The sequence below is a fragment of the Eleutherodactylus coqui genome, chromosome 8 (genome assembly GCF_035609145.1).
Source record: "Eleutherodactylus coqui strain aEleCoq1 chromosome 8, aEleCoq1.hap1, whole genome shotgun sequence".
Lineage (NCBI taxonomy): Eukaryota > Metazoa > Chordata > Amphibia > Anura > Eleutherodactylidae > Eleutherodactylus > Eleutherodactylus coqui.
In genome coordinates this window covers 50,138,043-50,159,910 of record NC_089844.1, presented here as the reverse complement: position 1 = coordinate 50,159,910, position 21,868 = coordinate 50,138,043, and the positions used below count along the sequence as shown (strand labels likewise).

Genomic DNA, 21,868 nt, shown 5'->3' with positions numbered 1-21,868 from the left:
ATTCTTCTATATGACCAAACAAGCAATACATTACTTAGCACAGCTGCAAGCAGTCCTTTTCTGTATTGATGTAGTGCCAGGGTGCACAACTCTAGACCTCAACAAGTCAGGTTTTTCAGGATATCCTATAGCAAGAACACCTGTGGCAATGTCTGAGGCACCGACAATAGTTACATCACCTATTGAATACTGCGGAAAGCCAGAAAACATGACCGGTTGGGCTCCCTGGAGGACTGGACTTGGGCACCCCTGATCTAGCTGGTAGTAAAATGAAACCATACTAAGTAAAAGGTTTGCTTAGGAGTACTTCAAGGTCCAACTGCGACCAAGGGCAACATTTGCATGGAGTTTGAAAGGGGCCTTTTACACTGAACAATTAATGATAATTCATTTAGTGTTCAGTTTCGGCAGGATTAAAAAAAATTTAAAAAATATGACTGCCTGTTTTACACAGGCCAGTCATGTATGAACTGCCCGTTTACTGTGAATGGAGGTGGGCAGCCGAAGCAATCTCTAATCCACTCTGCTTCCATTCACTGAATGATCCCAAGTCATTCTATGTAAAAAGGACTCCAATTTATGCCTATGCTTGCTTGAGTTTCCTCCAGGTACAGAGCCTCATGTGGCACAGAGTGCTCACAACCTGAAAGTTGCAAGTTCAATCCTTGCAGCTTGGTACCCAGCTTGGTGGGTAATAAATAATTTAAAAAAAAAAATGGGACATGAAAGCGCCACTGAACAAACAAGATTCCTGATAATTTTATATAATATATATATATCTGCTGATGATGCATACAATTTCCATGCAGTCCATTAATACTCACCATAAGTCCAGTAATCGATGTGACAGTTGTACTAGCTGGTAGATCAATCTCCTTCATGGGCCCAGTTTTCTCCTTAGGATTCACACGCACACGGTACCCAGTAAGTGTGACACTAGGTGCGTGCCAGCTTATTGTAAGGCTAGATGGTGTCACTTGAGAGAACTGAAGATTTGTTGGAGCTGGGATTGCTGCAAAACATACACCACAGGTTTAAAAAAAATTTGAAGATCGAACGAGATAAAAAAAAAAAGAAAAAAAAAAAAGGACATGCATAAACATGCAGGGCAACTTCAAGAACCTCAGAAAAACACAAACACTGGTTATATAGACCTTCAATGCTAGTGGTGGTAAACGGGAAGATTGAAATGGCACAGACATTGATAACATTATCTACATTTTAATTGCCAAGTTGGACACCAAGAGCCTAACCATAGCCGATGCATTGAATGTCGTTTTAAAGACACAACCTTGCAAACAAAAAGTTGACATTTAGAAGATACAGTAAGTGGTGAAAGAAAATTGGACATCACTAAGTGAATGGCTTTTAATGCAGAAGGTTAAAGGGGGCCGACAAGATGAAAGGACACAAGGAACATGCCATGCGTCCCAGATACCTGTACTCTGGATTCCAATCAAGGGCTTGCTTTCCATATCATCGTGCAATGCCACGATGCTCACAGTGTACTCTGTGCCCGGCCTGAGACTGTGCAATTCTGCAGTGTCGTCATCAGACTCTGGTGCAGGGAACAGCTCTTTGACTCCATCCTCAGGGCTCGAGTAGGTCACTCTGTAACCAGTAACCTGCCCCTCTGGGACTTCCCAATTCAGTCTAAATGAATCAACTCCCACTTCTGGGAATATCAGCGTCTTGGGTTGGTCAACGTCTGTCAGGCAAATTAATCATAAAAGCAGTTAGCAGCAAAGACAAGCAGCGGAAGAAAGGCAGCAGGAGAGGAAGCAAAATACAGCATTTTCACTTACAGGTGACCTGTGCAATGCACAACTTTCCCGACAGTGAACAGGTTACCCCATCCATAATTAGGGATTCTGCTATACATAAAAAGCAGCGACTTATAGCCGGTCTGGGAATAGAAAAACATGGCCGCTTTCTTCCAAAGACAGCATTGAATTGGGTGTTGCAGTCCAGCTCCAGGGAAGCCAATAGGATAGGGTTGCAATTTCATGCACATGTGGACAGGTGTGGTGCTCTTTTTGGAAGACAGCAATCATGTGCTTTTTGTAATCCCAGACAATCTATTTAAAGAGATTACCAATCCAAAATCTGTAGAAAAATCTGATTAATGAAGAGTATGGGAATAGCAGTAAATGTCTGCTACTAAACTGCATCATCCCTTCTATCGGGAATTATTCGACTCCCTGGCTCAAAGCTGACTTATTGTTAGGTAGCATAGTCCTAGCAACCAGAGTCTTTGAAATAGACATCTCAGGCAACAGATCTCTAGCAACCAGTCTATCACATTACTCAGGTTCTCAATTCACATCAGTAATTCTACTGAAGGGAGTGCAAAGGAGGATCGGTAGGTCTTAAACCATTGCTTGCTTTTCTACTGCTGCATTAATCAGATTTCTATAAAAATGAAGATTAAGGGCGCCCACCCACTGGCGTTTGCGATTTTCGTGCGTGAAAAACACAGCGTTTTCCGCTAATTTCCATTGACATTCATGGGTGCATTAAGAGAAAAATAAGGACACATATGCAACTGACAGTTCCTATGTTAAAAATTGCAACGGACCGAAAAAAAAAACGCCAGTGGACAGGAACACATTCAATACTAATTGCTCTTGAGAAAAAAAGCGCAAAACGGAAAAAAAAAAAAAAAAAAGCCAGTGGGTGGGCGCTCTTAGGTGCAAAACATTTAAGCGAAATTATCAGCATGACCAATTTTAACATGGTCAATCCAGAAGACCTAAAAGTTAACTATACTAGTGCCCTACAGCAAAATACCACTAGAAGGGGGTTAAAATAAAGTACGGATAGATTACTATAGGCAAGATCCTTTAGGACTTGTCATGTGTTAGCAGGCACTTGTAGTGTACCACGTGGACAAGGGCACGCTGTAAAAACAGGTTCCAGCTAATTACAAGACAAAAAAAAAAAAATATTACAGTAATAAATGGTAAAACAAGGCTTTTGGCTACACTGGTGCCTGCCGGCATGTGAAGATGCTCCCTTCAAGGTTAATTGTGCTAAAGCTTCATTTTAAAAAAAGCATTAAAATAGCAGATGAGGATTAGAACCACCACCACATATCCAAAAGACCAGTCCCGATGTTTGCTGAGCTAGCATTTGTACGTCAGCTGGCAGCATAAATAAAGCAAGAGTTGATTTCTTAAGGATGATTAAAGAGTTGGAAGCTCTCAAATTGCAGAAGCCGAATACATATTTTCTGCTATTGAATTAATGAAAGCAATTAGTGGCCACAATGAAAATGAGTCACACTCGCAAAATCTAGTTTGTGAAAATCAGTATCCAGTAGGGCCAGAACTTTGTCAGCAAATATGGAGCCGTAATGCTAAAAACCAACTCAGTTGAAAGTCATTGGTGAATTTTTGCCAGTCAACCCTGTCAAGAAAGTCTCTAATATAGTTATAGTTTTATAGTGTGGTCGCAAAGAAAAAAAAAAATTCAAAAATTGGCAGCAAAGAAAGAAAATAAATACTACACAGGAAATCCTAATATAAAAATCACAAAAGTATCCGTACTCCAGTCTTTTTTTAACGTCCTCTTGAAAAATGGGGTTTAAAAACAAGTTCTAAACATCAAACAAGTATTATCAATGAATGCCAATGAAAAAAAAAAAAAGAAGTTTGAAGTTCTCAATGAGAAAATAGAGAAGGGAAAAAAAAACAAACAAAAAACAGCATGGGGATACGCACTGGTAACAGCGGTTTCAACAAGAGGCTTGCTCTCTCCAGTAGTACCCTGGGCATACACGCTGACCACATACTCAACAGTTGGTTGAAGCCCCACAATGGTCATCTCATTTTTATCTGTGAAAAAAATAATGGTGTTGTGTTAGTATTAAAAAACGAATCTGCAAAAGCAAAAAGTTATAGAAAATAGGTTCCATAGAAAGCCAGTGAATTTATACTATCCAGACCTCAACTTCAAAAGGAGTAAATGCAAAAAAAAGAGCTCTTTGGTTTCAGGCAAGGATGGGGAGTTACTAAGCAAAAATGTAAAAGGCCACAAAACAAAAACAAACATAAAACAAAAATACTTTGGCCTATGATTTCTGCTGTAAAGTATGCCACACACACTTCAGATTATCCTTGCACAGAACAGTTTGGTAAAATGTCTTTAGGGAAACACTCCTGTCGAAAGAAAGCTATATTGCATGAATTGACAATATGGAACCGATGTAGTCTGTTGGAACCATTTATTTTTTTAAACTAATCTTGTTCTCTATTATACTTTAGTTTTTCTAGAGCATGAAATCTTACCTGCAGGTACAACTTGTGAAATGGTCTCCCCTTCACCACTTTTGGGTACACTTGTGACTCTATACCCAGTAACTGTGCCTGCAGGTGGGGTCCATCGTACATGGATACTCTCATCCTGGACTTCAGTGACTTTCATCTCTGTGGGCTGTTCCACTACTGTCATAATTACATTAAAAAACACCTCAGTTTAAAGCCGTTATGACTCATAGATGCACCATTGTACACCCACAACAAGATTTATCACTGATCAGTGTGCAAATTTGCATATTTAGTACACAGTCTACCTGTGGCGAATGTAATTGTGACAGGTTTGCTGGTGGCAGGACTGTCTCCTCGTCCAGTGACTGCATATACAGTAATTGTGTAGCTTACACCTGGTTTCAGGTTAGGGATGGTTGCGCTGTTGGAGGCTCCAGGAACTGTGAACTCCTGAGCTGGACCCTGACCTCCTGCAGGGACACCAAAAACACCCATTTTTTGGCATGTTGTAGTTAAAAAAAAAAATCTAAATAAAAAATGTATAGACGCACACAATAAATGACTTCACGTCTAATGGTATCTTACCTGTCTCAGATGAAGTAATTCTATAGTAACGCACATTGACTGCAGGTGCATCCCAGGCAATTGTGATAGAATTGGGGGAAGAGGTTGTCACTTGTAGATCAGTTGGAATATCAGACACTAGAAAAAAAAAAAAAAAAACATTTACCTCAGAGAAAAGAACAAATACATGGATTAAAACAGCAAATTTCAGATGCACTAAACGGTGGTTTACAAAATGCTAGACACATACCAGTAGCCTGTTGTCCTACAAGTGGTAAGCTCTCCTGAGGACCACTGATCGCAATGATGCTGACAATATATTCTGAGCCAGGAATGAGGTTCGTAAGGGTGATAGAGTTACGGGATGGTGGAATTCTTTCCTCCCTTGGACGTCCAGCTCCATTCTCCAACACGTATCGAACTCTATATCCATTGATGGTTGCCCGGGGAGCCATCCAGTGCACAGTAAAGGAGTTGGTTGTGATTTCAGAAAAGTCAATTCCAGTTGGAGAGTCCAAAGCTATATTAAGAACACAACAATAAAAATGACTACTGTTTAAAGCTAATAAAACATTCCTCTATAGAAAGTCTTGATAATTAACCATCAACAATGCATTTAGATTAATAAATTGCATCATGTAAGTCAACATGGCGAGTAGCTAATCCATCCACTTGCAAATCATACAGCTTACTTTAGTCACTTTGCGTTCTAGAAAAGTTCTTCACTGTGTAACATTGCAACTTTAAGGACACATTTATAGGACTCAATAAGAAAGGTCCATCATGCCCAATCAAAAATACTTAAAAAAATAAAAAGATAAAAGGCACTCTGCTGATGAGTTTCCGATATATGGTATTAATATATTTCTTTTAAATGGTTCGGAGATAGCGATAGGCATGATACAGGAGAAAATATGCTGTCTTCATAGTAAAGCAATGGTGGTAAACCCTAAGCAGAAAATGAAAGACTCAATGTAACAAAAAAAAACAAATAGGAAAACTGAAAAATATAATGGTGTTCACTTAGTGCACATGGCACAGAAGGTGAATAAAAATTGGGGTGTATTAACATAGGCAAGTATCCTAAATGACTCCAAAATGTAGATTAGAGTTGAATAATGAAAGAAAAATAATGTGGTCCTCAGATTAGGAATGATGACCATTCTTTCTGCAGATGACCAGTCTTGAGTGATCCAAGGCGGGTACTTACTTACCTGTTGAGGGAAGTGCAACTTGGACAACAGGGATATCCCATGTCTTCAGACAAGACAAATAGACTGCTACAGATGCTGCAACATATGAGGCTCCATTTCTTGAACAAGAAGCTTGGTAGGGTACCTCCTTTTGCATTTAACATTGGTACCACAATGAGAAGTGACAGCAGAGAATGGTCTGTGGAGTTGCCAGGCCGCTGGAGAAAGGTCAGGGAACATCAATATATTATTGTATGGGGCTGGTAGATGTCTACTTCGCCTCCCCTCAAATAAAAGTTTCTTGGGTTTTAATGAAAATGGATCAGAGCCAAAACATCCCTTAAAGTGGCCTCTGAAACAGAACAAGCTTTAGGGATCCCATGTGCTCTGTCAATGGTGTACTCTAGTGAGGACAAAGACGGTGGAAGAGTTTGAAAGAGTTTAAGTAGAAATTGAGAAGGGTTGGCTGAGGACACAGATTTCAGAATACCTTGAAATTTGATGTTATTTCTTCTCAATCTGTCTTCAAGGGTCTCTAATGTTTTCCCTCAGATGAGACCTCCAGGACATTGTGAGCATCTACCAATTCATTATGCACAGCGGAAAATTCACCCATTTTTTGTTCAACATTAAACGTACAAGTAGCGAGATGATCAATATTAGACTGTAGTTGACTGGAAATCTTCTGTATATCTTGGGAAATATCCTTCTGAAGAAACATGAGCAGCTCCTTTAATGTGTTGGTAGTTAAAGGGCTGTCTGAACCTGGGTAGGATTGAAGGTTGCAAGTGAGGTCTTCCAAATTTAGGTCCTCAGTAATGCTGGTATGAGAGACTATTAGATGAAAGCCCTTTAGAGTTGGAGTAGGCCTGTAAGGAGCCAGGGACACCACTTTTAGTAGTCAGTTGTCCCAGGTGAAGTGAAGCCAGAGGAAAACTGCTAAGAGCCATATTCCTGAGATGGTGAGGTGACCCAGTTTGGTTCAGAGCTGCGGCTGTAGATTTCCATATCTGTTGGCACTTTGGGGACCAGAAGGCGAAAAGTCTGTAAGCTTCCTTGGGACTATAGATTTGTTGATTTTTTGGCCCATTGTTAGCTAGCGTTGATGGGTTCCGTGAAAAATAAAAATACTTCTGTTGAAGTTAGAAAGTTAGTAATATCAAGCAGGTTATTCTAGGAGGTTTGTAGAGTAATCGATCAAGGGTAGCCGCAGAATGAAAAACTGAATTGAATGGTTGTGCTATGAGTCGCTCTGGAGCCATACAAGATCAGTAATGCATGTTTCAGTCAACCATCAATTTGTGGCTTCATGCAAGTTTATAGTATTGCTATAGGCCACATGGCCATATTGGACGATCTATTCACTAGGTGAGGACTAAGCTCTGATGTCAGTGAAAGTTTGGAAACTGAAGCTGTGTTAGAAAAGGTCCGCTATTCAGGCAAAGGGACACAGGCACTAGTCCAGTACTGAAAAACTGGAGTACGGTTCCTTTAATATTTAATTTAAAAAAAAAAAAAAGCCTCCTGTGGTGCAGTACCCCATCTACATACACAGCAGCAGTCTTATTTCTTCTATTGAACACAGCCTTGATGCACCAAGTGACTCCTGGTTCTATATAGCAGAATAAAAAGGACCCCTTGGGTGCCTGGGGCTATATATGCTACATCGCTCTGCTCCTCCCCATCAGTCAAGTTCACAGGTCCAGCGCGCCGTCATCCTGTTGTCCCCTGCAGGAGATCTAATAGCTGAGAAGTGCAGCTGCAGCAAAAGGCACCCGGCGTTCAGTACAGGGGCAGGCGCAGGCAATAAGCAGATGGCGGATCCTGACGGCTAAACTGCTGGCGAAGCACTGGATGGTCCTACCGAAAGACTCCCACAGAACCTGGAAGTCCAAAGTCTTCACTCACTGGAAGCCGCTGACGCAGATCGGACCGCAGTCCCTCCACTTCAGCTCAGGTAAGTTCAGACGCAAACCCTCGCCAGAAGTTCAAGAGGGTATAGGAAGATGAGGGAATCCCCTGTAGCAGTGAAAAATCTGCTCCACACCTAGCCGTGCCTCCCTGGTTTTCCTTTTTTCTATTCTCAAGTTTCCAAGACAGATTTGCAGATTTACCATAAGCAACCATGGATGTTTCAGAATCCTGGGCTGAAACCATGATTTCTATTAAGAACTGGCCAGCAGATCCACACACTGATTAGCACCACTAACTCAATAAAGCCAATCCACAGCTTTTGCATGGGTAATCACAGCAACTAACAAGCTGGCATTTTACATACCACAACCAGCTCACTATTCCACACAGGTTTTTTTCTGAGTGTATGAATGGGGTATAAAATCCCAAGAGTCAGGATTTAGGTGAACAATCCTTTTCTGCCCAAACCCTGTGCATATAAAATATAACCTGAGTACCTTCAAGATCCAAACTCAAAGTCCATGAGTACAGTGACCAGACACCCCGATTAAGGCAGGATAGTCCCGCTTCGGGACCCTGTGGCCTGCTTTCCACAGGGTGCCAAGCAAGACAGCCATTTGTCCTGCTTTCAGGATGTCTGGTCACCAATAAAGTGATTACCAACCTTGATGCCACAGCTCCCCGGCTGGTAATCACTCTGCGGCACTGGTGCCAGATACACATTGACATCAGTGTGTGCATTCGGGATTTTCCTACCCTCCTCCCATGACTTCTTTTTGGTTCTGCAAGAGGAGAGAAGGGAGGAGGTGTTGCTGTGGGTGCACCACACTTCCGCTAGCAGCAGAAAAAAGGAGCAGCGGCGGCGCTCTGAAGACCAGGAGGAAAGTGAGATATACCATCTCCTAAACCAAATCCCTCTTTACTCCACCTGATATTATGCTCCCTGTCCTGCTCACTGCAATCAACCACACCCTGCAGTCATACAGATTTAGCCACCACACAGCTTAAGTCTGACCATTCTCTATGCTATACCTTGCACATCCCCTGCAGTGACAAAAGTCACTGGCAGAGCTGATCAAGGTCTGCAAGAACCCTGCAGCTCTGTTAACAGGGGGCATTGAGCGGTCACGTGAGCGCCAGGTCGCACAGTGGAAGGGTTTCCACTTTCAAGTACATGGCACTCATTAAGCACTACGTAGCTGGGAAAGAAGGCAGCAAAATCGGTTAAAACCAGCTTCTCCCTTCTCCTCCTGTGTCTGACAACCAAGGACCTGACCTGCTCCTGCTTGATTGCAGGAGCAGAGGCTTTAATCCCGTGTCATACTTCTGCTATCGGCAGGGATTAAAGCCCAGCATCAAGAGACGTATATTTAAAGCGCCTGGTTCTTAAGGGGTTAAATAGAAAACAGGTCTTCATTGCCCATTGCAACCAATTGCAGCTTTTTTTTTCCACAGTAGTTTCAGAACTAAAATTTGATCTTTGGTTGTTGTGGCCAGACCGTTTTTCTTTTAGACCGTATTAATACATAAGGCCCATTGTCCTTATGATACTACTTAGTTATATTTTGGCGCCAAGAGGACCCGATTGTAAGTGGTAGAAAGCAGGCAATCACTGAAAGTAAATGGTTTTATCATACATTTACCATATTTTTGCCTGGCTGAGCACACCTGAAAATATCTGGTTTTAATTTTTAGGCAAATGACCTTCTAGGTTGACTGTTATGTAATGCACTGGAATGTTTGCCCTGTATTCAAGTAGAGATTCATGGTCTGGAATCTGTCTCCATAAACAAATACAATGTAGATAGAAGGATTTAATCTCTTCTGGTTTGAAATGCAGGAATCTAAAGCTCTTGGGAATGAAAAACCCAAAGACTAGTCAACATCTGTTGCGCATCCCTTCTACTGCTCAGAAACCTCTGAGATGCACATGCCAGTATAAGGTTGACTGCAGCTGTTTCCACATGAAAGCAGTTCTTATAGTACATGGGCACATATTAATTCCACATACTAATTAAGGCCAGATACATTATTATAGGTTATTCTCTAAAAGCCTATGCCAATACTGCCATACATCGAAAATACACATCCACCAGCTGCCATTATAATTCCCATAAGGCGTGTCAAAGTTTCCCCGATTCCAGAACTGCAAATCTGCAAAGTTATGAAGTGAACTTCCCATTCTCCATATAGCTGCAGTACTGGGCAGATTTTCCATATAGAAAAGGGTCAATGTATAAAAGTGTTCATGTCCATGACTGTTTTCACTGCGCATCACGTATGCATTGCACGGCTGCGTGAAACACTGAATGGAGCATGCTCCATTTCTCTGCATACGTACACAGCATTTTGCCCTTTATACACTATGGGCAACGTATAATACGCTGTCCATATGCAATACATTGCATATGGACAGAGTTTAAAAACTAAAACATTGCACATGTCCATGAGGGTGTGATTCACAGGCATGTGCAGTGCCATACGCAGATATATGCGGTCTCTGCCAGCAGAGGATATGGCTACAAGATGGTGTAGACACTACAGGAAGATCTGCAGCGTTTTACACATACGGTCGTGGACATTAGCCCCAAGTGATTTTTATGAGAATGCTTTGGGTTACAAATTGTATTAAAAACATAAAGGAAATTTTCTGAAAGAAAGTTATTAAAGGGGTTGTCTCGTGAAATCAAGTGGGGTTCAGCACTTCTGTATGGCCATATTAATGCACTTTGTAATATACATCGTGCATTAATTACGAGCCATACAGAAGTTATTCACTTACCTGCTCCGTTGCTAGCGTCCCCGTCGCCATGGATCCATCTAAATTCGCTGTCTTCTGGCGTCTTTAGACGCGCTTGCGCAGTCCGGTCTTCTCCCTGGTGAATGGGGCCGCTCGTGCCGGAGAGCTGGTCCTCGTAGCTCTGCCCCGTCACGTGTGCCGATTTCAGCCAATCAGGAGGCTGGAATCGGCAATGGACTGCACAGAGCCCACGGTGCACCATGGGAGAAGACCCACGGTGCATCGTAGGTGAAGATCCCGGCGGCCATCTTGGTAAAGGAAGAAAGAAGTCGCCGCAATGCGGGGATTCGGGTAAGTAATAAATTTTTTTTTTTTAACCCATCCCTTGGGTGTTATCTCGCGCCAAACGGGGGGCCTATTGAATAAAAAAAAAAAAACCATTTCGGCGTGAGACAACCCCTTTAATGTTTCTATTCACGTCTTGCCTTCATGAAAACTTTAACATGATAAAGCCATAATTCTGCATGCTTACTTGTTCGGTGTACTCCAGTAAGTTCCGTGCTCTCCCTCTCTTCATAAACAGAGTGAACGTTTACCCGATACTCCGTGAATGGCAACAGACCTTCAAAAGAGGAAGGGGGTGAAAATAAATAAAGTTAAACACAAGAACCCAAGAGGCCTCCCTTTAAATAAACACAATGATTAAGTCTCAAAAAAAGAGTTCTGGAATTTCTGCTCGATAATCATTTTTTCCCGACAAAGTAAGGTAAACCTACAATTAAAGGGATAACAGATCGAAAAGTACAAAGCTACATTCTAGACAACTGAACACAAAAGAGCTACACGATACCATAGCTACAACATAATGGAAAGGTAGCATTCATGTATATTGGCAAATTTTATAATCTAGCAATTGTACACCTCAGACCAGATGCAATCTTACTTGTTAGGACAACCATATTGTCAGAGGGAGAAATTGTCAGCTCAGTAACATCATCTGGTTTCTTCACTGGGAAGAAGCGCACAAGGAAACTGGACAGGTCGATGGAGGATGGGGGAGCCCAAGTAATGCGCATTGTGTCCGGGCCAGTATTGGTGAAGCGCAAGTGTGTTGGGGGTGGCACAGCTAGAAATATCCAACATTGAAAAAGGAGATTACAAAGTATACCCATGAACATTCTGCATAAATACTGCACATACACCCAAACCTTAAACATACTAAATACCAACATCCACATTACCTACATAAAATAGGAAGGCTACTATCCCACTCTGAGTTAAAGGAAATTGAGCAAGTCCAAAATTAAGTTACTATTCCCCAAATACATTCTAAAAATGTTGTGAGAATGCATGCATTACCAATCACAGTCTCATTGTATGGAAACTGATACAAGGTCTACTTAATACATGTGCTGGAATCAAGTAGAGCACATGGGTGTTCACTGCAACTAACAGTAAGGTCCTATGTCCATGGGCGGTATTGAATTGCAGAATCCATGCGGGGAACACGCACAGATAAGTCGCAGTTCAAGCCACCCATAAGGAAACATGGGTGTCCGCACCTGAAGCAAAGAATGCGGATTTGGATGCGGAAATCAAATCGCAACATGCTCCATTTAAGTGCGGTTCCCGCGTGGATGGCTTCCATTGGAAGCCGTCCGATCCACGGCCTGTCCAAAGTGTCAGGATTGTCTGTGGATTCCACAGGAAAGCAGGAGTTTAAAAAAAAAAAAAAAAAAAAAAAAAGAAAAAAAGGGAAATGTACCAAGCATGTGCGCCAGCCGACACTTCCGCACACATTCACAGTACAAAAAAAAAAAGAAGACCTGCACAGGTAAGCAGGGTCCTTGGCCGCAGGTAGGGTCGGATTTCGTTCCGGGCTACCGCATGCGGAATCCAACCCACCCATGGACATGAGATCTTAGGGCTCATTCACATGAGCATATATGCGTGGTGTATTTACGCACTTTTGTACTCTGCAAATAAAACCTACTGATTTCAATGTGTTCATTCACATTAGCGTATTTTCACCGCATTAAAAAATTAAATAAAAAAACAGCATGTCCTATTTACTGACAGAGATCCCGTATGTAAGCCTGTCAAGTTTGTAAATACATGACCGAAACCCCATATACGCTCATGTGAAAGAGCCCCTAGTTTGAAAACCCCATTTTACAGCAGCTATGCACAGTTTACAGTATTTCAATCTTATCTTCACATTTCACAATTTTTTTTGTAGTCTATCTAAAAAGTTAAGTAACTTCCTAAATACATCTTTTATAATAGATTTGTTTAAAAACACAGATCAACCACCTAGTACCCAGAAAACAGCACATCACTTAAAAGGGAACCAATCACCACCCTTGAGCCCCATAAACTATGTTATGGGGCTCAAAAAGGTGAGAGAACAGGAATTGTTTTCTCACTGGGCGCCGTTCCTGTGTGGTGTCCCTGCAAAGCTGGCGCATGCGCACAAGGTAACACTTCAGATGGCTCTGTAGGTGCAGGTTCCCATAGAGATGAAAGGGAGAGTGCATGCACAGAGTCCTCTGAAAAGAGTTAAGCTGTATGTGAGCGCTACACAGTCCATCAAACCTAGTTTATGGGGCTCAAAAGTGATAACAGGTTCCTTTACACCCCCCCAAAGCTTTTGATAGAACGAAACAGCTCAGGGTCCACAGTCCTCTACAAAACAGCCCACATAAGAGCTTCCAAGACCATCTGCTAACATATCTAGATTTAGTACCACACCCAAAATTATGTTGCATAGTCGTTCTGTTGGGAACTAAACGTATTCACATGACGAGTACCATTTACGCCATGTTCATGTGACCATTAGGGGTTCCCATTTTCCTGTTCAATTACGGAAGCAGGAAAACTGAATATCTAGGCCATCTTATGACAGAACTGAACAGATCCTACTGACTATAATGGGGTCTGGAGGCTCCAAACGGAACCTCTGATGCTGATGTGAACACAGCCTTGAGTGGATATAAACCACCTTTGGGGATGGGGGGAGTGTGTGTGTGTGTGTGTGTGTGTGTGTGTGTGTGTGTGTGTGTGTGTGTGTGTGTAGGGGAATTCAGTCTTAATATCTTTTCAACCATATGGACTGGTAAGGCATGTGTCCTCTATAGGATATCCTCAGATCGTGACATTGTGGGGTCATGAAGACTGTAGTTTGGGAATCACTGCTCTAGCATATTAAAAGGGTATCTACCATAGTAAGAAGAAACTTTTTTTTTCTTAACTCAAATTATTGGAATGAATTGTATAGCATATTCTTTACTGTAAAATCGTAATTTAAGTAAAAAAACAAAGACATAGACTAAAAAAATTTCTACCCAGCAGACTAAACCAAAACAAAGCTGAGTTGCAACAAGCACTATCAAAGTTTCATGCACTGCTGAAGTTGGACAAAGCTCTAGGTGGATCACCAGCATAGACAGTTCACATCAAGAAGAAGGTTCTAGCACATGTCAGTGTCCTGCTTTTGCCACTGAACAAGAACTCAGTCAGGCCACTTTGATATTATTAGCGACTAATTCCAATTGAGAAGTAAATTACATTAATACATTTATTTTTAGGCCAATGCATAGCATTTTAAAAGTGCATGTGTGGGAGGAGGTTTTTTATGGCTTTAGCCAAGCATCTATCCTGCTGGTGGGCACGTAGAGCTCTGCCTCTGCAAATTTTTGCAAGGAATGTACAATCACCGGTTTGTTGCACGATTGTGGTCGGGGCACTCTCTCCGCCGTTAATGAGTGTTATCACGCTGATCTCATAGTCAATGCCGGGCTCCAATCCTGAGACCTTGTAATACCCCTCTGAGGGGTGCACAAATTCTTCGTAGATGGGAATAGACTCTCCAGCAGCAACCACCGTGATTCGGTAGCCAATAATGGTGGATGCGTTAATAGGAGTCCACCTCAGATCAATGCTTGTGTCAGTTACATCGACAAACTTTAGATCAGTGAGCTGGGGAATTTCTGGTAGGGTGATGCATGTCAAAAAAAGCAAAAATTGGTGGATGCAGGAAAGGAAGCAAAGCAAGTCAGTCAAGGATTGCATACAATTATAGGCAATTACCAAAAAGCAAAAAGGATACTCAGTGTATCTGATTCATTTTATACAGAATGGAATTGATGCTTTACTGCATAAAGATTTTCAGAGCATGATCAGAATTACCCACAGACCAATCAATCTTCACATGCAATGACAATTATACTTTGTAAGCAATTGGTTTTGCATAACTCATCTTAAGCAAGTAGCGGCTTTTCAATTAACGAATTGCATTTCCAACTAAATTCAGTTTGCCAAGAGGAAACGTGTAGTCTTTATCGTGAAGCTGTTACATATATAAAGACAGCAGTTTTGTATACTAAACAGCAGTATCTAAATGCAATAAACTGTAAGGTGTAATAATGTCATTTTTGAAGCTCCACTTTATCTGCTGTCCCCAGTGAGAAATGTGAGAATGATTATATGTACCCCAATTGCACATCAACTAAGGACGGGTTCACATCTGCTTTGGAGGGTCCTTTTGGAGTCTCCAGAGCAGATCCAGCATAAAATTCCTGAAGAAATAGGGCAGAACTTTGCCCCATTTCATCCAGAAAATCCTACAAGCAGGACAGACCCTACTATACCATTCAGGTCTGGTATCTTCGCTTGGCTCTGAGGCCGAAGCTGAACATCAGACATGGACTGGAATCATGGGCGCAGATGTGAATGCGCCCCAAGTTGATTTAATTACAAACACAGTAGGTCGAGAAATAGACTCGTATCTAGGTTGTAAGACTGTAGGTCAGTGGCCTCAAAAAAAAAAAAAAAAGAGCTCGCCATGGGGGTCCTCAGTTATGCACAGATGTTGTGGCAATGGACATTACTGTAGACCTTTCCAAGCCAACAACTACTTTGGGCACGACACACATCACATCAACAAAGATGCCACTATTGCTTAGGTACATCACATCCTCATGTAAGTTTATATAACTTGAAAGTTAACATAACCCAAAAACCACAAGACATCCAAACTTTATGAAGTTTTTGTGGCTGTTGGGTCACTGAAGCTTGTGAGTTGCAACAAGACTGCATTCACTATACGATGCAATGTAGCAGAGCCAAAGTGCCACATTTGGCCATGTGACACGTGGTGCACCCAAAGTTGATGTCTAGGCCTAGCTTAAAGAGTTCTTTCATTCATTTAACAGTTGAATGTGGCTCCGACCATCACTCAAGGTTGAATGTGGCTCACCAGGTACAAAAGATTGGAGACCTCTGATATACATTATCCTAGTTTCTTATGGTTCCCTACCAACTAGAGAACGTGTATAGAAGGTTGCATATTATTTCTCAAGGTAGTTAAGAGTCAATGCCATAATTTAAAACAATTGCCACAAAGTACCAAGACGTGGCGTATCTCGGCATGGAGCAGTGCAGAAAATCCAACAGCAATAGCAAAGTTGCCCAAGCAAAGATTAGCAAGGTAGAAACTAATGCTCAAAGGGCAAGTCCACCTAAATTCAAGTTTAACATCCAAATTCTCACTTGTTAGACACTAAAATTAAAGCTAGGACTTAATTTCATGGCTTGAATTAATTGGCTGCAGAACTTCATGTTAGGTTTGTCCACAGAGCAAAAAAATTCAGATTTTCTATAGTGGTGTCTAACAAACTTTCCATTTCTCTTTAAAAAGAAGGTGGAGTCAGCCTTCAAATGCAGCACAAAAATATGCAATTAACAAGTTTAGATATTAGAAAAGTTGTCGATGGTAAGTGGTAAATTGGCAAAATGTGCCATGAAAAATTCCATTATTTCTCAGTCAGGGAACCTCTTGCGTAGCTAGCAAGTATATAATTGAATATACATGGTTTCCAATAATCAATCCTATAATGAGAAGTCACCTTGCACAAACGTAATAAGATTTAGCTCCAGCTCATAGTATGGTAAATAAAATGAGTGAATTAAGAGATTTGGAAATTAGTAATGTTCAAAAAGACAAGTACATCTCGAAATGCTGGGCACTTCTATATCTTAATACTTGTGAAGGTGCATCATACTTACTTCCCATTATCCATGCAAACCAAAATTTACAGTCATGAAGTAACAGACATTTGACAGCGATTTGCATGTCTACTGCTCATCAACAGGTTATGGCTGTGAAGACTTGTTCCTCCATCAAGCCTGTTAGTCCACTTGTTTTCATGTCTGACTGTTCAAAACCATTTGATAAAATGGTTATATAGCAGTATTTTAAATGGAATGAAGTAGAAGTGGTTTATGAAGAACGAAATTCATCAATCCCAGTAGCCAATACCTCAAGTAGTAAAAACATGTACACAGGCACAAAAAAATAGTTCATCGTTACCTTGAGTAATTATTTTGGATAAAGGGACACTATCCTCATCTCCCTTAATTGCATAGACACTGATATTATATTCCACACCAGGGCTAAGGCTCTCAAAAGTGAAAGAACTCTGCCTTGCATCAACTTCCTCTTCCGTAGGGTACGCAAGCTGCCCATCTGTTGGAGCAGAGGTTATCCTGTACCCAGTAACACCTGAGGAATAACAGTGAAAATTTAGTTATGTTCTTGTAAACCAATCACAGAAAACGGCCATTACTTACTGAGTGAAGAGTGCATATAGATACATCCTCACACCATGCAGGTAGCTGACTACCAAATGAGGGAGCTAATAACACCTGTGCAGGACACTGATGAGACAGCCACTCACACTGCTTTTTGATAATGAGGGGAGTGGCTGCTTGGTGTATACTCCCACACAGAGGATACAGGGTGCCAGACCATTCTGATATATGTAGTTCACCATGCAGACCAGCAACCTATTAATGACGCCATGATAATTCGGCGGGTTGCCCTGCATTTCCATCAGTGAACCACATTAGTACTGCCACCCTGGGCTCCCCCTGGAGTCTTAAAGCCATGCTGCATGTGAATGATAGATAATAAATGCAAGGCATTGGTTGGATTTGGGCCAAGATACATAAGCCCACTAACCACTTCATGGTTCCTTGCATTGTAGTGGGTCCCTACACTAATATAAATGCATCACAGAAGGGGAAATAAAAAAATTAAAAACAATCACAGAAAATGGCCGTTATTTACTGAGTAAGGAGTGCATATAGATGCATCCTCCTCTCACCATGCAGATAGCTGACTACCAAATGGAGGAGCCAATAACACCTGTGTGGGAGTATACGCTAAGCAGCCACCCCCCCCCCCCCCCTCATTATCAAGAGGCAGTGTGAGTGGCTGTCTTATCGGTGTCCTGCACAGGTGTTATTGGCTCCTCCATTTGGTAGTCAGCTACCTGCATGGTGAGAGGATGCATCTACATGCACGCCTCACTCAGTAACAGCCGTTTTCTGTGATTGTTTTTAATTTTTTTATTTCCCCTTCTGTGATGCTGTTCTTGTAAACCAGTTTTATAGAGATTACCCAAAATATTGCAAGTAAAGTGACACAGAAAACATTCAATTTAAGTGCGGCTCCCATAGATGAGACATGAACCCATCTGAAAAGCTAGGGTTTTTAGACCTCGGGATTACCAATGCAACGAGCGGCCACTTTGTACAGACTTAATAGGTGCCATTTATAGCAAAAACTGGGAATATTCTATTAATGATGGGAAAATTCCTTTAATGTACAGTGTTCATGAAAGAAACAGCCAGAGCCATTACCAGGAGATGGACTTCTGTCCCAGTAGATGGTCAACGTAATAGAATCAGGACTTGGGTGGATGCGCAAGTTTGTTGGAGGAGAAAGTGCTGTAATAAATCAAAAGGAACAAAAATACAGTTACAATATCAATATCTAAAGTTCAAGGGAGAAGGAAAAGACCAAAGCAGAGTCACTTATCCTTACGTGTCACAACAGTCTTTGTAATTGGAGATTCACTCTCTTCACCATCCTTCAGAACAGAGATGCTGTAGGTGTACTCAACACCTGGGGTAAGACCAGAGATCACAATGCTGCCAGACTCAGAGATGACTTCTCTGGGTGCTTCACCGCCCTGGCTCGGACGTACGTCCAACTAACAAAATGAATCAAAGGTAAGATACCGAAACACAAAATTTGACACATACTGCTTAAAGTGTAACAATACTCACCACCCTCCTATAAGAAAGCATGTTGAAGAATTAAAAAAAAAAAAAAGGAAAATTTGACTTTGCAAATGCTTTTAATACTGTGCAACAAACTCACCAAAAAAAAGAAAAAAGGGTTTGGGCTTCCTTATTGGACATTAATCCTAATATGTTTGGGTACCTTTACATTGAGTAATTATCGTTAAGATAATTGCTCAGAAAAGTTGCTGAAACATGCCAATTGTGGTTGTTTGTTTCCTTTCGAAGGGGGCTTATTGTTAATTAGTGGTTTCCCGACATGGTTTATAGGGGGAATCTCCATGCCCTGCTCTTATTTCCTTTTTATTTCTCTTGGGATAGGCTTATCCCAGGCCTGCACAATTTCACTTAATGTTAATTTTCTTTGCAATAATTTTTATTGGGTTTTATAACAAAGAATAACAGAAAGTTGACATGTGTTGTGTTAGAATACAATCTCTGTACTGTGATTAATATTTTAAACATGCAATGCGTTAATCAATAGTAATGAAGCTAATGTTCCTTCTTACAAAAGAAAAGAAAATCGCTGCCAGGTTAATGTAGTTTGTCACTTGAGTACTAGATATCAACCATGAACCAGACAAGGGGGTTAAGACATGGAGACACTTAGAAGGGTGGTATGTGGAGGGATTTGTATGCTAGTTACTTGAATGATTTGTCAGCCAAATGTTCCATTTGGATATAAAAGGGATCGAATGTTCCATTTTCAACTGCCAGCATTTCTTCATAGGTACAGTTAGACAGGACTATAGAGGCCATTTCTTTTATGGAAGAAAACGACACTGTTGATTTTCCAATCACATCGGCTGGAAGTTTCTTCCAAGCATCTACTACACTGCGTACAATAATTTCTGACATTGCTTCTGATCTTCGCCAACTAATCTCAGATTGTGCCCCCTTGTTCTAGTGCTTGGTTTCTTATTAAAACTACTTCCATCCTGAACCTTAAACTAAGGTCCTTTTACATATAAACTGCCTGCATCAACCAGTAATCAATGACCTAGCAAGTCAATGAACGCCCATTTAAAGGGAACAGGTCACCTCCATACAGCACCGTAAACTAAGTTCTGGTGCTGTTAGGGTTGGAGACAATACGCTGGGTGATGTATTTTTAAATCTACTCACCCACTCCCTGGTTCCTGCACGGCAATAGGACTTCTCAATTTGCAGTGTGCACGCTCCCCATAAACTTGTACACACACACGATTTTCAGTGGGTGACCGTGCCAGATCCAGGGAGTATATATTAAAAAAAAAAAAAACACAACACACTACCGTGCTTCCTCTAACCTTTACCTCTGAGCAATTGTCAGGTATGCATGGCCCCCAAATGATCACTCATAACTTATGATCATTTACGTGGCTGTTCTCTTGGAATCCCATTTAGATGGGGAGATGTGGTACTGGCAAGTCATTTTTATGTGCACGTAAACTCCTGATAGCTGGGGACTTACATCTATCTGGAAAGTTAACCCTCCATATCTTTACTTCCTGAAGTGGCTAAAATTTTTGTAAGCAGACAAACTGGCCATTTGACGCAGTTTGTCTCTCCCATGAGCATTAATGGAATTATGGAAACCACACATCATAGTCAATTCAGCAGTTTCCTTAATCCTGGCTGCTCAATTCAAACAGCTATTCCCATCTCAGGCACTCAGGCATGATTGGCCGAGATAAAATACCCCTTTAAATGGCTTGCAATACTATAACTAGATGTAGGTTTATACCTTAAATCCAATCCTGGGTACAGGAGTCCAAGTAATGACTATGGTGGTCTCAGTGACTTCCGTGTTATATGGAGGGATTGAGCCAACAGCTTCCACTGCAAATGCAAAGGTACAGTGAGAAGAAAGTCTAAATAATATATTACATACACAGAGACTGGAAAAAGGAGTATAAGTTTGCATGGATATATCTCCCACATAGTCTTAACCCAAGGGAATTGTACGGGATGTTTACTGCAGTCTGTTCTCAGAGTCCGCGCTCAGGAGACTCGCGAGGTTGGCTCAACAAGGCATCATTTGCTTGAACCTACATCCTGCAGACTGCTTGAAGTGGTTATTCAACCAGTGCCAAGTTCACAAAATATTCCGCTTTGCTTTTCACATCCAACAGGCCTGGCAAATGTGTAACCCACTCAACTATTTGAAGAACAGTCAAGTGGTGTTTTAATATATATGCACACGCAAAACTTCAAACTCAGAATTAGCAAATTAGAAGTGAAAAGTGTGATGTGCGAGTCTGGTAAGAGGGCACAAGAAAGCGCTTGAGAACGTTAGCTGGACAGCGATACATTCCTAGGCTACTGACTGGTTTAACCCTTCAGTGTTTCACAAAAATAGCAACAGTAGGGTAGAAGAGGTGAGTGACCAATTCACAGCCTGGGTACAGAGGATGCCTTGTGGCTGCCCAGAAAGGATTATCCGATTAACGTATACGCAGAACCAGACAGTTCTAACTAGACATTCAAGATTTATGAAGTGCTATGTGGATCTTTAAAAAGGGTTGAAAACATTGCAACAACATGGTTCCAGGAAAATCTGCAGCATCTACAGTCAGAAATGTAGTGTCGGTTAATAGTTTTATTAAACAATATTCTATACTGAAGATGCAGCTTCGGGAAGCTTTATACTTACAGGTTGAGAAGACTTCTGTAATTGGGCTACTTTGCTGGTTTCCTTTCAGAGCAATCAGAGATACTGTGTACTCTGTCCCTGGTTGCAAATTTGTAATTTTGTAGCTCGTTGTAGGGGAGCTCACAGGAAACTGGGTAGGTTGACCTCCACGGGTCTGACCAACTGAAAGAAGGTAACGGCCAATCTGAGCACGAGGAGCTGTCCAAATGATGAGGACTGAAGATTCTGTCAAGTCCTCAAATCTCAGATCGCTTGGGGAATCCAATTCTAGAAGAGGGAATAGTTGAATATGCCTAATGAGGATTTGATAAGTGTTGATAAAATAAGCATGTGTAGGTTATAATGCTCATAAACTATAGCTCTTAAAGCATAACATTTTCTAAAACATAAAAAGGTTCTCCTTACT

General features: G+C 41.4%; 1 protein-coding gene across 5 annotated transcripts in view; it reads right to left on the bottom strand.

Annotated features, from left to right (window-relative positions):
• The window catches only part of FN1 (fibronectin 1), a 69,004-nt gene that overhangs the window by 11,164 nt on the left and 35,972 nt on the right, over positions 1 to 21,868 (bottom strand). For 2 of the 5 annotated variants that reach the window (XM_066575612.1, XM_066575611.1), the window contains exons 20-34: positions 21,463 to 21,729; positions 20,554 to 20,648; positions 18,568 to 18,736; positions 18,384 to 18,470; positions 17,050 to 17,241; positions 14,396 to 14,668; positions 11,623 to 11,805; positions 11,212 to 11,301; positions 5,083 to 5,352; positions 4,854 to 4,970; positions 4,574 to 4,738; positions 4,290 to 4,445; positions 3,723 to 3,836; positions 1,439 to 1,708; positions 825 to 1,012 (exon numbers count right to left, since the gene is read on the bottom strand). In XM_066575612.1, coding sequence (XP_066431709.1) covers positions 825 to 1,012; positions 1,439 to 1,708; positions 3,723 to 3,836; positions 4,290 to 4,445; positions 4,574 to 4,738; positions 4,854 to 4,970; positions 5,083 to 5,352; positions 11,212 to 11,301; positions 11,623 to 11,805; positions 14,396 to 14,668; positions 17,050 to 17,241; positions 18,384 to 18,470; positions 18,568 to 18,736; positions 20,554 to 20,648; positions 21,463 to 21,729 — 2,636 coding nt within the window. The remainder of the gene's footprint in view (positions 1 to 824; positions 1,013 to 1,438; positions 1,709 to 3,722; positions 3,837 to 4,289; positions 4,446 to 4,573; positions 4,739 to 4,853; positions 4,971 to 5,082; positions 5,353 to 11,211; positions 11,302 to 11,622; positions 11,806 to 14,395; positions 14,669 to 17,049; positions 17,242 to 18,383; positions 18,471 to 18,567; positions 18,737 to 20,553; positions 20,649 to 21,462; positions 21,730 to 21,868) is intronic. The other 3 variants (XM_066575613.1, XM_066575614.1, XM_066575615.1) reach the window with 3 other exon arrangements.